This window comes from Odocoileus virginianus, chromosome 15 (genome assembly GCF_023699985.2).
Source record: "Odocoileus virginianus isolate 20LAN1187 ecotype Illinois chromosome 15, Ovbor_1.2, whole genome shotgun sequence".
In the NCBI taxonomy this organism is placed as follows: Eukaryota; Metazoa; Chordata; class Mammalia; order Artiodactyla; family Cervidae; genus Odocoileus; species Odocoileus virginianus.
In genome coordinates this window covers 54,732,735-54,748,356 of record NC_069688.1, presented here as the reverse complement: position 1 = coordinate 54,748,356, position 15,622 = coordinate 54,732,735, and the positions used below count along the sequence as shown (strand labels likewise).

Genomic DNA, 15,622 nt, shown 5'->3' with positions numbered 1-15,622 from the left:
TGTCCATCACCAACTTCCAGAGTCCACCCAAACCCATGTCCATTGAGTCAGTGATGCCATCTAACCATCTCATCCTCTGTCGTCCCCTTCTCCTCCTGCCCTCAGTCTTTCCCACCAGTAGGGTCTTTTCAAATGAGTCAGCTCTTCGCATCAGGTGGCCAGAGTATTGGAGTATCAGCTTCAACATCTGTCCTTCCAATGAACACCCAGGACTGTTCTCCTTTAGGATGGACTGGTTGGATCTCCTTGCAGTCCAAGGGACTCTCAAGAGTCTTCTCCAACACCACAGTTCAAAAGCATCAATTCTTCTGTGCTCAGCTTTCTTTATAGTCCAACTCTCACATCCATACATGACTACTGGAAAAACCATAGCCTTGACTAGATAGACCTTCGCTGACAAAGTAATGTCTCTGCTTTTTATTTTTTATTTTATTTTTTTTGGTCTCTGCTTTTTAATATGCTGTCTAGGTTGGTCATAACTTTCCTTCCAAGTAGTAAGCATCTTTTAATTTCATGGCTGCAATCACCATCTGCAGTGATTTTGGAGCACCGAAAAATAAAGTCAGCCACTGTTTACACTGTTTCCCCATCTATTTGCCATGAAGTGATGGGACCAGATGCCATGATCTTAGTTTTCTGAATGTTGAGCTTTAAGCCAACTTTTTCACTCTGCTCTTTCACTTTCATCAAGAGGTTCTTTAGTTCTTCACTTTCTGACATAAGGGTGGTGTCATCTGCATATCTGAGGTTATTGATATTTCTCCCAGCAATCTTGATTCCAGCTTGTGCTTCCTCCAGCCCAGCGTTTCTCATGATGTACTCTATAGTTCCTAGTAACTCCTTTCAGTTGAATAAAGCACTCAGGAAAAGAAAAAAGGGTGTGGCTTTTGTGACAAATAAGCAAAGCTTGATTAGCTCAAAATACATGTAGTTAAATCTCTGAGAGAGGCATATCTAAAAGAAAAATTTTGGGTATAGTTATTGGAGAACAGAGCTGACTGGAATCAAGTAGGTAAAAAACCAATAAAATTGTTTTTTTCTTTGCAAAAATGAATGATTTAATTTTGTAAAATTAAGGTACAACTTGCAATAAAATGCACAGAATCATCAGTATTAAGTGAATTTTGGTACTTGAATACAATTAAGATATGTAACATTTCCCTTATCCCAGAAAGTTCTTTTGTATCCCTTTCCAGTAGAGTTCCCCTGTACCCCCTAAAACAACCACTCTTCTGATATTTTTCAATATTGATTAATTTTGCATGTTGTAGAATTTCATGTAAATGGAATCACACAACATATATGCCTTTGTGTCTGGATTCTTTGGCTTAGTTCAGTATGTTTTCCTTAAAATGTAATCATTTTGAGATTCATTCATCTTGCTGTAAGAGTTTATTCCTGCTTTTCTAGTTTGATATTTGAGTAATTTCCAGGATTTAACTATTATGAATAAGGCTTCTATGCATACTTGTACCAGTCTTTTTGTGGACATCTATTTTTATTTCTCTTGGAGAAAGAAATGTCAAGCTACTCCAGTATTGTCTGGGAAATCCCATGGACAGAGTAGCCTGGTGGGTTACAGACCATGAGGTCACAAAGATTCAGACATGACTTAGTGACTAAATAACAGCAACAGCAATTTTTATTTCTCTTAGGTAAATACCTAGGCAAATTGTCAGCTAAGCATAGAGAGAGACATACTGTCAACAGAGCTGCCAGCCTAGGTTAAGAAGAACCCAACTATTCATGTCTTGAAATGATGTTTGAATCCCTAACTTTCTATGTTCAGGAAGCAGGCTGAGTAGGCTGCTCTTAGGGTATCTTTCTTGAGGAGCGAGTGTTTTTTGCCTTTGAAGGGAAGTAGATATTTGTGATGAGTGGGGCAAACCCTGGTGGATTCTTCAATTGTTCTCTAATATTTTCTCCCTTCCCTGAAAATGCGTTACACGTTCTTTCCCATTACTGTGTTGATCTGGAGTGCCTCTCTGAAGCAAGTGTCCTTCCCTACCCTGTTGTCAGATTTATATATGTGACTTGCCTGAGCCCATGGAGTGTGAGTTAAAGTAGCAGTGTACTTGCTCTAATCAGAAATTGGAAGAGGCATTATATGTTTTTGCCTGTTCTGTTCTTTTCCTCTGTAATGAGAACAGCATGTCCTAAATAGGGACTGATTCCGTTCTGGAACTCTGAAGATACAAGAAGAGCCACAGCTAATATAAAATCTGGAATTGAGTGGAGAGTGACTGCTGATCCAAAATCCATAGTAACATGAGTGAGAAACAAATATTTGTTTTCTAAGCCATTGGAAGTATGGGGGTCACCTTTTCACTACAGCAAAGCCAACTAATACAGTGATCATTTAAAATGTTTTGGAAAATACAGTATAAGCAATTATTCTATTAAGCAATTTAGAGATAGCTACTATAAAACAGTATTTTCCCCCAACTACAAAAATATATTTTTAGGATCGAAAATGTGAAAATAGAGAAAAGTATAATAAAAATAAAATATATGCGTAATTCTACTAGATAATAGCTATTATTATCTACTAGATAATAGCTATTAATTGATGCTTTTGAACTGTGGTGTTGGAGAAGACTCTTTGAGAGTCCCTTGGACTGCAGGGAGATCCAACCGGTCCATCCTAAAGGAGATCAGTCCTGGGTGTTCATTGGAAGGACTGATGCTAAAGCTGAAACTCCAATACTTTGGCCACCTGATGCGAAGAGCTGACTCATTTGAAACGACCCTAGTGCTGGGAAAGATTGAGGGCAGGAGAAGGGGATGACAGGATGAGATGGTTTGATGGCATCACCAACTCAATGGAAATGGGTTTGGGTGGACTCTGGAAGTTGGTGATGGACAGGGAGGCCTGGCATGCTGCGGTCCATAGGGTCGCAAAGAGTTGGACACAACTGAGTGACTGAACTGAGCTGAATAGCTATTATAATTTTGACAAGTATTGCTTATATTTTTTCAATGTATTTATACCTTTTTCTTTTGTTTATTTTACTTTTTGTGAAATTAAATACTATGTTTCTTCTTTATTTGGCTATGTGGCTTGTGGGATCTCAGTTTCCCAACAAGGGAGTTAACTTGGGACTGAAACATACAGAAGTTTTTTGATTAGGCCTGTTTGTGACTAATATAACTTAACTGGAAATCAATCCTTTATTTTCTAGTTTCCAATTTAAATGGTAATTTTTTTTTTGTGGCCATGCTGCACAGCTTGCAGGATCTCAGTTCTCTAACCAGGAATTGAGCTCTGGTTGGGCCATGGCAGTGAAAGCCCGTAATTCTAACCACTAGACCACCAGGGAACTCCCATAATAATTTTTAAATAAATAATTTCCAGGACCCAGAGCTCCTTATTTTCTCTAAAACGTATATACTTACACACTGAACACTGATAGCTTGATTCCAACCTTGACTCTCCAGAATCTTCACAAACAAAATAGTACCAAGGTAAGGCATTTATGGGCTTCCCTGGTGGCTCAGAGGTTAAAGCGTCTGCCTGTAATGCAGGAGACCTGGGTTTGATCCATGGGTCGGGAAGATCCCCTGGAGAAGGAAATGGCAACCCACTCCAGTATTCTTGTCTGGAGAATCCCATGGAGAGAGGAGCCTGGTAAGCTACAGTCCGCGGGATCGCAAAGAGTCGGACACGACTGAGCGACTTCACTCTCTCACTCTCTCTCAAGGCATTTATATGTAGGATTTGGTTGAATGTATTTTTTGTAATAGCCCTTGATTATCAGGATTAATTTTCATTGTCCAGGAATTACTTTAGAAGATACAGGAAAAGATACATGTTTAAAAACTGTATAGCACTTTTACCAAATTACCATGTTAGGTAAGTTTTCTTGTAGTCTTTTTATAGGTTACATTGTATCAACACTGCTTTAACTATCTATCTTATATATTTTTGCAAATAAGCTTTTGTAGCCCAATAAAAATAACTATTATTTACTGGTCTCTGAGCTTTGTGCCAGGGCAAATGCTTTCTATTTGCTATTGGAAACAGTAATTGTAAAATATTTGTGTCGTGCTGATTCTGTTTTTAAAATATTTATTTATATATTTATTTTCATCTTTGGTCAAGTCAAATAACTTGGGGGATCTTGGTTCCCTGACTGGGAAAACAGAGTCCTAACCACTGAATCACCAGGAAATATGTGCTATGCATACCAGTATTTATTAAATAATTTATTAAGCTGAAGTTTTAGTTTAGCTAAATTAATAAGTCAACAGGTTTGTTTTTACAAACCTGGCAATCATTGAGTAACATAACACTGGGCATTGGACCTTGAGGCCTGGGCTTAATTTACTGAATCTTTTTTTCCCCCCATAGTTTTATTGAGACATGATTGATATACAGCACTGTACAGGCATAATGATTTAACTTGCATAGATCATAGAATAATTATCACAAAAGTTCATTAGATATAGAATTAAAGAATAGAAATTACAGAATTAAATATAAAAATTTTTTTTCCTTAAGAACTCTTAAGCTTTACTCTCTTAACAGCTTTCATATATAACATAGCAGTATTAATTATATTTACCATATAGTACATAAGTACTTACATTTACCATAAGTACTAGGAGTACATTGCCTCCCTAGTACTTACTTATCTTATAGGTGGAAGTTTGTACATTTTGACTGCGTTCATTCAGTTCCCTCTTCCCCACCTGTCACCTCAAGCCTGATCTTTTTCTCTCTGAGTTTGTTTTTGAGGTATAATTGACCTACAACACTATGTTAGTTCCTGTTAAACAACATAGTGAATCGATATTTCTATGGATTTCTAAATGATGACCACCGTAAGTCACCTTGCTGTCTGTTACCATACAAAGATGTATTCTGTCACAGGGAGGAACTGTTAGCGAGTTTGAGATTGATGTGTACACACTGCTGTGTTTAAGATGGATAACCAGCAAAGACCTGCTGCAGATCACTGGGAACGCTGCTCAGTGTTAGGTGGGAGCCTGAAGGGGGGCGGAGGGTCTGGGGAAGGGCAGCTCCACGTATGTGTATGGCTGAGTTGCTTTGCTGTGTACCTGAAACCGTCAAAGCATTGTTAATTGCCTATATTCCAAAGTAAAATTAAAAGTTCATTTAAAAAGCTATATAATCATCGACTATAGTCCCCACACTGTGCATTTCATACCTGTGATTCATTTATTTTGCAGCTAGAAGTTTGTACGTCATAATCCTCTTCACCTATTTCTTCATCTCCCCACCTCTCTGCTGTCTGGCAACCACCTTTTTGTTCTCTGTACTTGACTCTTTCTGCTTTATGTGTTTATTTGGTTTTTTTAGATAACACATAATAGGTGAAATCATATGGTATTTATTATTATTATACTGAATCTTAATAGCTGTAGAAGGGCTCAATCATCCTGTGTGTAGAAAATTCAAATGTGTTCTATGCTTTTGACAAGAAGTATTTACATATATATATATATGTAACAGTTGTGTATGATGTTTTAAATATATAATCATCAACAGTCATTATCTTGTATGATTTGAAGAGCTATAATTTGTAGTGTGTGAAGTATTCCTCAATAAAAAATTACTTGATAAGGAAAAAAAAATAATAGTAATTCTAAATGAACTTGTATTTTTTTCTCTAGATATTTGGTAGTACATTTCTTTTATTCCTTTTTTTAAATTGATAGACTTTTATTTTATTTATTTTTTTAAACTTTTTCTTTTGTATTAGACTATAGCCAATTAACAAACAATATTGTGATAGTCAGGTGGAAACTGAAGGAATTCAGCCATAATATACATGAATCCATTGTATATTATGTATATCCATAATATATATAATATATATGTATCCACTCTACCCTGATAGACTTTAATTTTAAAAACTATTTTTAATTTATAGAAGAATTGAGTAGATAGTATAGTAAGAGTTCCTATCTTGCACATCCCCTGGTAAGAATTTTCCCTATTAGTAACATTTTATATTAGTATGGTTCATTTACTACAAATAATGAACGATTTTATTGATACATTATTTTTGTTTTAGCATCCATAATACATATTATTAATTTTATTAGAGTATTGTTGCTTTCAGTCGCTTTAGATACATTTTTTTTTTTTAAGTAGTTGATAGAATACTCCATATACTATCTTGTGTGCTCAGTTGCTCAGTCATGTCTGACTCTCTGCTACCCCATGGGCTGTAACCCACCAGGCTCTTCTGTCCATGAGATTTCCCAGGCAAGAATACTGGAATGGGTTGCCATTTCCTCTTCTAAGAGATATTCCCAGCCAAGGGATCCAACCCGCCTCTCTTGCGTCGGCAGGTGGATTCTTTACCGCTGCGCCACCTGGGAAGCCCTCAATACATTATTTTTTTAACTAAAGCCCATACTTTCTTTAGTGTTCATCTAATGTCCTTTTCTGTTAAAAAAATAAGGGATCACATCCAGGATACTACATTACTTGTAGTTATAACGTCTCCATAGACTTTTCTTGGCTGTGACAATTTCTCAGACTTCCCTTATTTTTGATGACCTTGACAGTTTGGCAGAGTACTGACCAGGTTTATTGTAGGATACCCCTCTATTGGAATTTGACTGCTGTTTTTCTAGTGACTAGACTGGGATTATGTATTTTGGGTAGGAAGACCACAGAGTTAGAATGCCATTTCTGTCAAACCATGTCAAGGATGCATACTACCTTTGATTACTTTTTCTTTTTAATAGAATTGCATACATATAAATGTCATCCATCACTGATTACTTTTAATATGCCTTTTCAGATATATTATTTCAGCGCTTTGCAAAGATATTCATTGGCTGTCTTGCAGCGGTTACTAGTGGTATGATGTATGCTCTCTATTTATCAGCGTATCATGAACGGAAATTCTGGTTTTCCAACAGGCAGGTAAGAATAAAGAATTTTGAGCATATGCTTCAATATTTAATACTAATGTTAAAAATGTGTTTTCCAGGGAGCCAAAACATAAAAGCACATGGTAATATGACAGGTGTTTTCTTATGTTGTGGCTATAAGCCATTAGGAACAAAATGGTATAGAAGCTATTTTGAGTCATGGTATCAACCTGAAAGGTATAATAGATTGTATTTCAAGGTCATAGAATAGAAACAATGAGGGTGCTTTTCTTCATGCAATTGATTTATCAGGGACTTAAAAATTTTTTTTAATTAAAGGATAATTGCTTTACGGAATTTTGTTGTTTTCTGTCATACAGCAACAAGAATCAGCCATAGGTACACCCATGTCCCCTCCCTCCCATCTCCCTCCACATCCCACCCTTCAACCTGTCACAGAGCCCCTGTTCCCTGAGTCACACAGCAAATTTATCAGGAACTTTTGTTGACAGTGGAATGTTATAAAGTCTAGTCAGCTTCTTAGTAGTTTTGGTAGTTTACATTTATGAAATATTCTGTGGATGTTTCAGCATCAAAGTATTTTAACTTTTGGATTACATGATTAGAATGTCTGGAGGTGCTGAAAATGATTAGCAGACATAATGGTATTTATTAAAATGTTGCCTCATATTAGTATGTTTCATGTTTGGTTTTAAATCATGTGTAACCCACAGATGTTTGCTGTGGTTATATTCATAATTCATTTGGCCTTTGAATAAGTTTGTTTTCAGACTTATCTTTGCAGTCACATATATCTGTAGTATGCACTGGCAAAGTTCACAGTGTTGCTACTTGACTTTAAAGATTTTTTGTTTTTGTTTTAGGAAAAACTCTTTGTTGGTGTTCTTATTTTTGAGCAAATAGTCAAGCTGACTATATGTTTTTCAGACATTGGTTTATCTAACAACACCTGAACATTTAACTGTGAATAGTTACTCATCTGTGTTGATTTGACCAAGACTTTTGCATAGCCTGTTTTTCCTTGAAAATAGTAGTTCTCAACACTGGATGTGCTGTAGATTCATCTGGGATGATTTAAAAACTAACTCACAGATTCTTAGGTGAAGCAGAGGGAGTATCTGGGGTCAATATTGCACAGAGTCTTTCCACATGATTCTGTTATGTAGGCAGAATTGAGAACAACAAAGGTTTGGTAATCTAGAAGACATTCATGAAGAACTTTGTTTTCCAGAGCATTGTGATGAATCAGGGGTATTGGCATCATCTGGGCGCTTTTTCAGAGTTGCGTATTCTCAGGCCACACTTTAGAATCAGAATCTGTGTTTGAATAAGATCTTTAGGAATTTATATGCACATTTAATTTGAGAAGCAGTGATTAAGAGTTTACATCTTTGAAACTGTAAAAAGAAAATCCTGTATCCATTCATAAAAAATGATTTTCAGGAAATTTATTTAAACTAGTAAACTCTAAATGAGAAAAAAGGGGCTCAAAAAAAGGGCTCTAGATCTGGTCAGACAAATCTAGAAAAGACTATATGAGATTCACATTGCATAATGATTACCTAAATTCTGAAGAGTCTTGCAATTAAGAAATTCATTTAACTTTCTTTAATCTAACCTTTACACAGCTTATTTAACTACAGAACTCTTTATAGATAACACCCCTTTAATCTTAATAAGTTCTATTGATCAAACTTTGGGGAAACTGCTCTGATATCGTTTGTATCATACAAATGATATGGTACAATTTTATCAAGTTATGATAAAATCATGTGTGAAAATAACTGTTTCATTTTAAAAAATTATTGATTTGTGAAAGTTTGATTCAGCATGAAAAGCACAGATTTCAGTGTTTTTGAATATCTATATTCTTGGTTTGTTATAGCCCAGTTTAGGAATTTTAAGATTTATTTACTTTTCTGGAAGTTCATTTGAAAATCACAGATTAGTTATCTGCTGCTCTTCTAAATCCCTAATTATAGGCTTGCTTTTCTGGATACATAGGGAAATGGAATAGCAATAGAAAAATAATACTTTCTTCTTAAACTTATATTTTTATTATGGACTTGTGACACCTCAGCTATCATTTTTTATTACCTGCCATACCATTCTTGTGCTCCTATGATAATACTTTGGGTTTTCCTTCTCGATTTTTCTTATATATAATAGGCAGATAACTTATGAGTTACAATCCAGTTTAAACCTTAGGTGTTTCATTTAAGTGCTTGCCAGATTATGGAAAAATTTAACCTTATTAATATGGCCACTAGTGATTAAAGGAAAATTCAAATATGTCTTTGGATAAAAGAATAAATAAATAACATTAATTTGGAATATGAGGAGAGAAAAAGATAGCAGTTGAAATTTAAGTCCCTGAGTATTTCAATAATCATTTAATTTTCTTTTAGGAGCTTGAACGGGAAATCACATTTCAGGGTGATAGTGCCATTTATTACTCTTATTATAAAGATATGTTAAAGGCACCTTCATTTGAAAGAGGTATGATAACTACATTTGTATATTTAATAACAGTATTTTCCTAAAATAAAGCATTGTTCTATGTGGGAGCTCTTGAATGTGGAGGTTTGTCTCAGAATATAGATATTGTTCTTTTCATGTAGTTAATTTAAAAATTGGAAAAGGAAGGCACAGAGTATTATATTTTTACATCCTTCTTGATTATAAAGTATTTAATGACCTCTGAATAACATGTTCAATTTTCATAAAAGCAGAATAAATAACCTGGAGAAAAATGTTTCTGACTGTAGGTGTGTACGAACTGATGCACAATAACAAAACTGTATCTCTGAAGACTATAAATGCAGTTCAGCAAATGTCTCTATATCCAGAACTTATGGCCAGCGTTTTATATCAGGCAACTGGTAGCAATGTATGTGTCTCTTTTGACTTTAATATTCATTTTCTCACATATTTATGAATATTCAAAATTATATACTGTCATCCTATTGTCTCCTCCTCTTTTTTTCCCCAATTAGGAGATTATTGAGCCAGTATATTTCTATATTGGCATTGTTTTTGGATTGCAAGGAATATATGTTATTGCTTTATTTGTTACAAGTTGGCTTATGAGTGGAACTTGGCTAGCAGGAATGCTAACAGTTGCATGGTTCATTATTAACAGGTAAGAAAGGTGTTTTTAATGAAACTTTACAACTTTTTGTGACTGTGGTAGTCAGAGTTCTAAAAATGGCTCCCCCCCTCCAAACTTTCCATGCCCCTAATTCCTACCTGTGAATATGAGATATCATTCCTGTGGTTGTGTTATGTTGTATGGCAGAGTTGACCTTAAGGTGGGATGATTACCTGGTGGGCCTGTTCTAATCGTGTGAGCCCTTAAAAGTGAGCAGCTTTCTGTAGCTGGTAGAGAAGGGAAGTCAGAGATACTTGAAACGTGAGAAGAATTTGGTACCTTGTTGGTGGATTGAAGTGAGGAGGAAATGAATTCTGCCAACAACCAGTGAGCTTGTAGGAGGACTGCAAGGCCTGGATGAGAACTACAGCCCCAGTTGCTGCTTTGATTTTAGCCTTAGGAGACAGTAGCCTTAGCCTTAGCCTTAGGAGAACAGAGAATCAATCTCGTCATACTGTGCTGGGTTTGTGAGCTAATAAATTTGTGTTCTTTCAAGCCACTACATTTGTGGTCATTTGTCACTCAACAGCTGAAAAATAAAACACTCACCTCTGCCTCTCTTTTTTCCCAAACATAGCAACATTGGCGTACATGGATACACTTCATCTTTCCTCATTTATTTAAAATTGATTAAAAAAAATTGATGACATAGCTTCATGAAAAGAAGGAAGATGCATCAGCTATATCAGTTTTAAGCCAACCACTTTATAAATTAATAAATCCATTAATTTGGATTAATGTGTGCTTTAGATTAATAAATCTATTCCTTTTGGTGATCAGAGGAGTACCACTTCTTTAATAGTGAAGTACAAAGAGAGAAGGGGATGGGGCTGTTTTGAATTAGAGGGCTGAAGTTTTTGTGGCATTGGTCAGTGTCAAAAACTTGTTTTTTCAATGATCCTTGTTTTGCTTTTGAAAAGTACTTCTACACAGCACTATCTCTCCACAACACTTAATGTGATTAAATTTTAGAATATGAGACATTTCTTTTGTTATACATTTTCTTTTGGCAACTGCCAAATGAAAAATATGATAACTTCCACGTTACTGAGATTCAGATTTAGGGCTATATTTCTAACTGAGCTTTGTTTAGGGTCATATGCTGGCAACATTTGATGTAAGGGATTTAGAAAATCTTCCTTAGGGCCTTCCCTGGTGGCTCAGTGGTAAAGAATCTGTCTACCAATGCAGGAGACATGGTTTGATCCCTGATCTGGGAAGATCCCACATGCTGCTGAGCAGCTAATCCCTTGCACTGCAGCTACCGAGTTTGTGCTCTGGGCCAGGAGCTGACACTGGTGAGCCCGTGTGTCCATGCTCCACCACAAGGAAGCTACTGCAGTGGGAAGCCCGTGCACCACAAGTAGAGAGCGGCCCCTGCTCACCACAGCTAGAGAAAGCCCGCGCAGCAATGAAAACCCAGCATAGTCAAAAAGAAAACAAAACAAACTTCCTTAGAAGTTTCAAGTATAGCTTGCCAGCTTTTATGAGTCAGGTATGTTTTTTTTAAAGTACAGGGATGGGGGGCTTTCCTGGTGGCTCAGTAGTAAGAACCCACCTACTAATGCTGGAGTCGGGGGTTTGATCTCTGGGTCAGGAAGATCCCCTGGAGAAGGAAATGGTAACCCATGACAGTATCCTTGCCTGGGAAATCCCATGGACAGAGGAGCCTGGTGGGCTATAGTCCTTGGCGTTGCAAAAGAATTGAATAGTTGGACACAACTTAGCAACAAAACAACAATTATTTAAAATAGAGACCTTCTAAAAGGATTGCTTTGTAGACTATCTGATGTATAATAGATCAGCCCCAAACTTAACTTAGAACAGCAGACATTCTGTCTCACCATTTCTGGGGGTCAGGAATCCAGAGTGGCTTATCTGGGTGGTTCTGGCTCAGGGTTTCATGTGAGATTGAGTCAGTAATTGGATGGGGCTATAGTCATCTGAAGGTCTGAGCGGCCTGGCCCGTTTTTCCTCTTCACTCATGTGGCTTTTGCAGGAAGCCTCAGTTCCTCACTGGGTATTGTCTTGAAGGCCTTAGTTTCTCATCATGTGGACCTCTGCAGAGTGCTGCTCACAGCTTGGTTTAAGGTGAATGATGCAAGAAAGGCTGGAGTGAATGTGTCGTAGTGGAAGCCAGATATATTTTATAACCTAACCTCAGAAATGATAGAACATTGTTCTGCCATATTCTGTTGGTCATATAGACTTACCATGGCACAAAGTGGGAAGTGGCTACATGGGTTGTTAATACCGGGTTGCTGTTTAGTCACTAAGTTGTGTCTGACTCTTGCGACACCATGGACTGCAGCCTGCCAGGCTCCTCTGTCCATGGGATTTGCCAGGCAAGAATACTGGAGAATGTTGCCATTTCCTTCTCCAGGGGATCTTCCCGACCCAGGAGGCAGGGGCTTTTCTGAACCATGTTGGAGGCTGGCTTTAATACTAATTTCATTTAATCCCTAGATCTTTCTTCATCAGAAGTTCAAAGAGAGAGACCAGGCAACTTTTCCATGTAAAAATAACAGCATTAAAAAATAAATAAGACTCCCTGTCAAATAAAATATTTTAAAGATCTTAGTGAGAATTGTAACAAAATTGCCTTATTATAATTCAGTTGCCTTATTAAGTTGCCTTGTTTAATGACACAGTATATCCTGGGTGGCTGGAACAGGAGTTAGGTAGAAAAATTAATCTGATATATTCTGTTAAAATGTATCTTTTAGCAATTTAGAAATTCTTAGCAAGTAGTTTTTCTTTATATGTTTGTTTTGGGTTGTTTATTTTTTGGTATATATTTTTCTTTTGTTTTTTTGGCCACATGTTACGTGGCTTTGGGATCTTAGTTCCCTGACCAGAGATTAAACCCACATCCCCTGCAGTGGAAGCAGAGAGTCTTAACCACTGGACCACCAGGGAGGTCCCAGATTGGTATATATTTTATATGGCAAAATATATTTTAATGCCAAGAAAAAATATGCCATCTTTTTTATTCATCAGTTCTGGTTTATATATGATTGCCTGGAAAAGTATAAAAAGATATTAGTTATTCCATTGTATTATGAGTATTAATTGTGTTATTATTGACATTTTGTGTTCCTTAATATTAGAATTAGAAAGCAGGATAGTAAAGTAGCTCCTGTTTGTTCAAATTGAAGGATGTAGGCATACTAGAGAATTCAAGAAAATTTCAGGAAATAGCACTGTGTATAACGTAGTGGGGGGAAGTAAGATGATTCCCTCTGAATAGTCTTATCACCAAAATGGGGTAATCTGTGTCCAGTCTTCATGTATAAACAATATAGAAATTGCTCTTGGTCCCTTACTGATCTTCTCATCTACAAATATACCAAAAAATCACTTTCAGTGGACCCAACTTTGTATTTGAAGAGCAAAAAAATTATCTCTGATTAAAAGTCTATATTAAGTTTAATCTTTAGCCAAAAAAAGGTTACTAAACACATTGGTGGTTAATAAAAGGTAAAATACGAGGAATGCACATGTTGCGGAGTTAACAGGAAACAGTGGTAATACATGGTGCTGGATCTATAATAATCATATCGGTATACTCCAGATACTTGTGGAATTATAAGGTTTTTCAATTTTAGATTCCAGTTTTCCCCAGGAATTTCATTTTATCCAAAAAAGTAATTTTAAAAATAAGAGAAGATATCACTGCCTCAGTAGTATTAATACTACTGCCTCAGTAGTATTATTTGTAGTAAAATGAAAGATTAGAAAACAACCTAAATATAAGGGAACTAATAGGTAAACTATAATACATCGATGCAAGAGAACATATAGCTATTTGAAATGATACTAATATTGCATAGGTGTTTTTCAGCTTTCACACATGATCCATAGACATGCCAGGCTGTTTTTCACATCTGATCTAAATCAGAGTTTGTGAGCTTCCCTGTTTGCTCAGTGGTAAAGAATCCACCCACCAGTGCAGGAGACATGGGTTCCATCCCTGGTCCAGGAAGATGCCACGTGCTGTGGAGCAGCAAAGCCCATGGGCCACAGCGGCTGAGCCTGTGCTCCAGAGCCTGGGAGCCACAGCTAGTGAGCCCACCTGCTGGAACTACTGAAGCCTGTTCATTCTAGAGCCCCCGCAATAAAAAGAAGCCCCTGCAGTGAAAAGTCCACACACCACAACTGGACACTACCCCCATGACTAGAGAAAAGCCCATGCAGACGAAGACCCAGCACGGCCAAAAGCAAATAAAAAAAAAAGTCAGTGTTTCTCAAACTTCACATATGTATATTTGAAACTTTATAATCATGGATTTCATGTGTTGACTTAAATAATCTGAATCATGCGTGCTCAGTTGCTTCATTTGTGTCCAACTCTGTGACCCCATAGACTGCAGCCTGCCAGGCTCCTCTGTCTGTAGGACTCTCCAGGCAAGAATACTGGAGTGGGTTGCCATGCCCTCCTCTAGGGGATCTTCTCGACCCAGGGATTGAACCTGCGTCTTCTGCATTGGCAGGTGGGTTCTTTATCACTAGCACCAATGGGAAGCCCAATTTGAATGATAATGTTACTTAAATAGAAAACATAAAACTATGTTTTCAAGCTCCTTGTGCTGAAAACATTTATGCTAGTATTGAAATCAATTTACTAATGAAGTAACTTACTAGTAAAATAATAACTAGAAACTTTAATGTGAAAAATTATATTTTGCTAAAGCCTAATTTCTACTCAGCGTGTATATAGTACCGGGGCTTCCCTGCTGGCTCAGTCGTGAAGAACCTGCCTGCTTATGTAGGAGACATGGGTTTGATCTGTGGGTCAGGAAGATCCTCTGGAGAAAGAAATGACAGTTCACGCCAGTATTCTTGCCTGGGAAATCCCATGGACAGAGTAGCCTGGCAGTCTACGGTCCATGGGGTTACAAAGAGTCAGACATGACTTAACGACTGAATAACATATACCACTCCACTAGGTTCTTTTGAGTATGGCAAACCTACATAACTGGGTACTGTGAGATGACTCAGATCTCATGTTGCTTGTTATCCATTATGAAAGCTTTTTTTTTTTTAACCATAGTGATCTGTACATTTTGTTTTTACTTGGCAATACATCACTTAGCGTTAAGAAAACCATCTCATGTTTTTTTTCTGATTAACCCAAGGCAATTAAAGTAGTACTGTGTAACCAATTGGATTGTTAACAAACATGAAAGTGAGTCCTGAAATCTTTTGGCAATAATGGGTTACAAAGTGGTCATCCAGTTGATTCAGGTTATGTTTATGCTATGATGTATTTGAAATGAAAACACAAAAACTCAGAGTTGGCTGATCTCTGGGAATATATCCATAGGCCCAGTTGAAGAAAGTAGTTACTATTTGAACTGCGGGTTTGTGCTGCTCTCTGCTCGACTCTGCCACTGGGGAGAAAAAGTCAGTCTCACTGGATTTTGTCACATCCCATTGTTACCCTTCTGGTTCTTACAGCCACCAGGCATGGTGGTGTGGGGAAGAGCGTTGGGTAGCACAGGCATTCAGGACTGGGGCTGTGAGGAGGCTTGTTCATGTAGAGAATAACTGGCAGAGTTACTCAGTTTTTGCTGCAGTGACTAAGAAGTTTCCCTC

General features: G+C 37.0%; 1 protein-coding gene across 6 annotated transcripts in view; it reads left to right on the top strand.

The window, feature by feature from the left end:
- DPY19L4 (dpy-19 like 4) overlaps nucleotides 1–15,622 on the top strand; it is a 60,683-nt gene that overhangs the window by 8,052 nt on the left and 37,009 nt on the right. For all 6 annotated transcript variants that reach the window (XM_020873149.2, XM_070477382.1, XM_070477383.1 and 3 more), the window contains 4 exons: nucleotides 6,780–6,904; nucleotides 9,282–9,372; nucleotides 9,642–9,763; nucleotides 9,870–10,015. In XM_020873149.2, coding sequence (XP_020728808.1) covers nucleotides 6,780–6,904; nucleotides 9,282–9,372; nucleotides 9,642–9,763; nucleotides 9,870–10,015 — 484 coding nt within the window. The remainder of the gene's footprint in view (nucleotides 1–6,779; nucleotides 6,905–9,281; nucleotides 9,373–9,641; nucleotides 9,764–9,869; nucleotides 10,016–15,622) is intronic.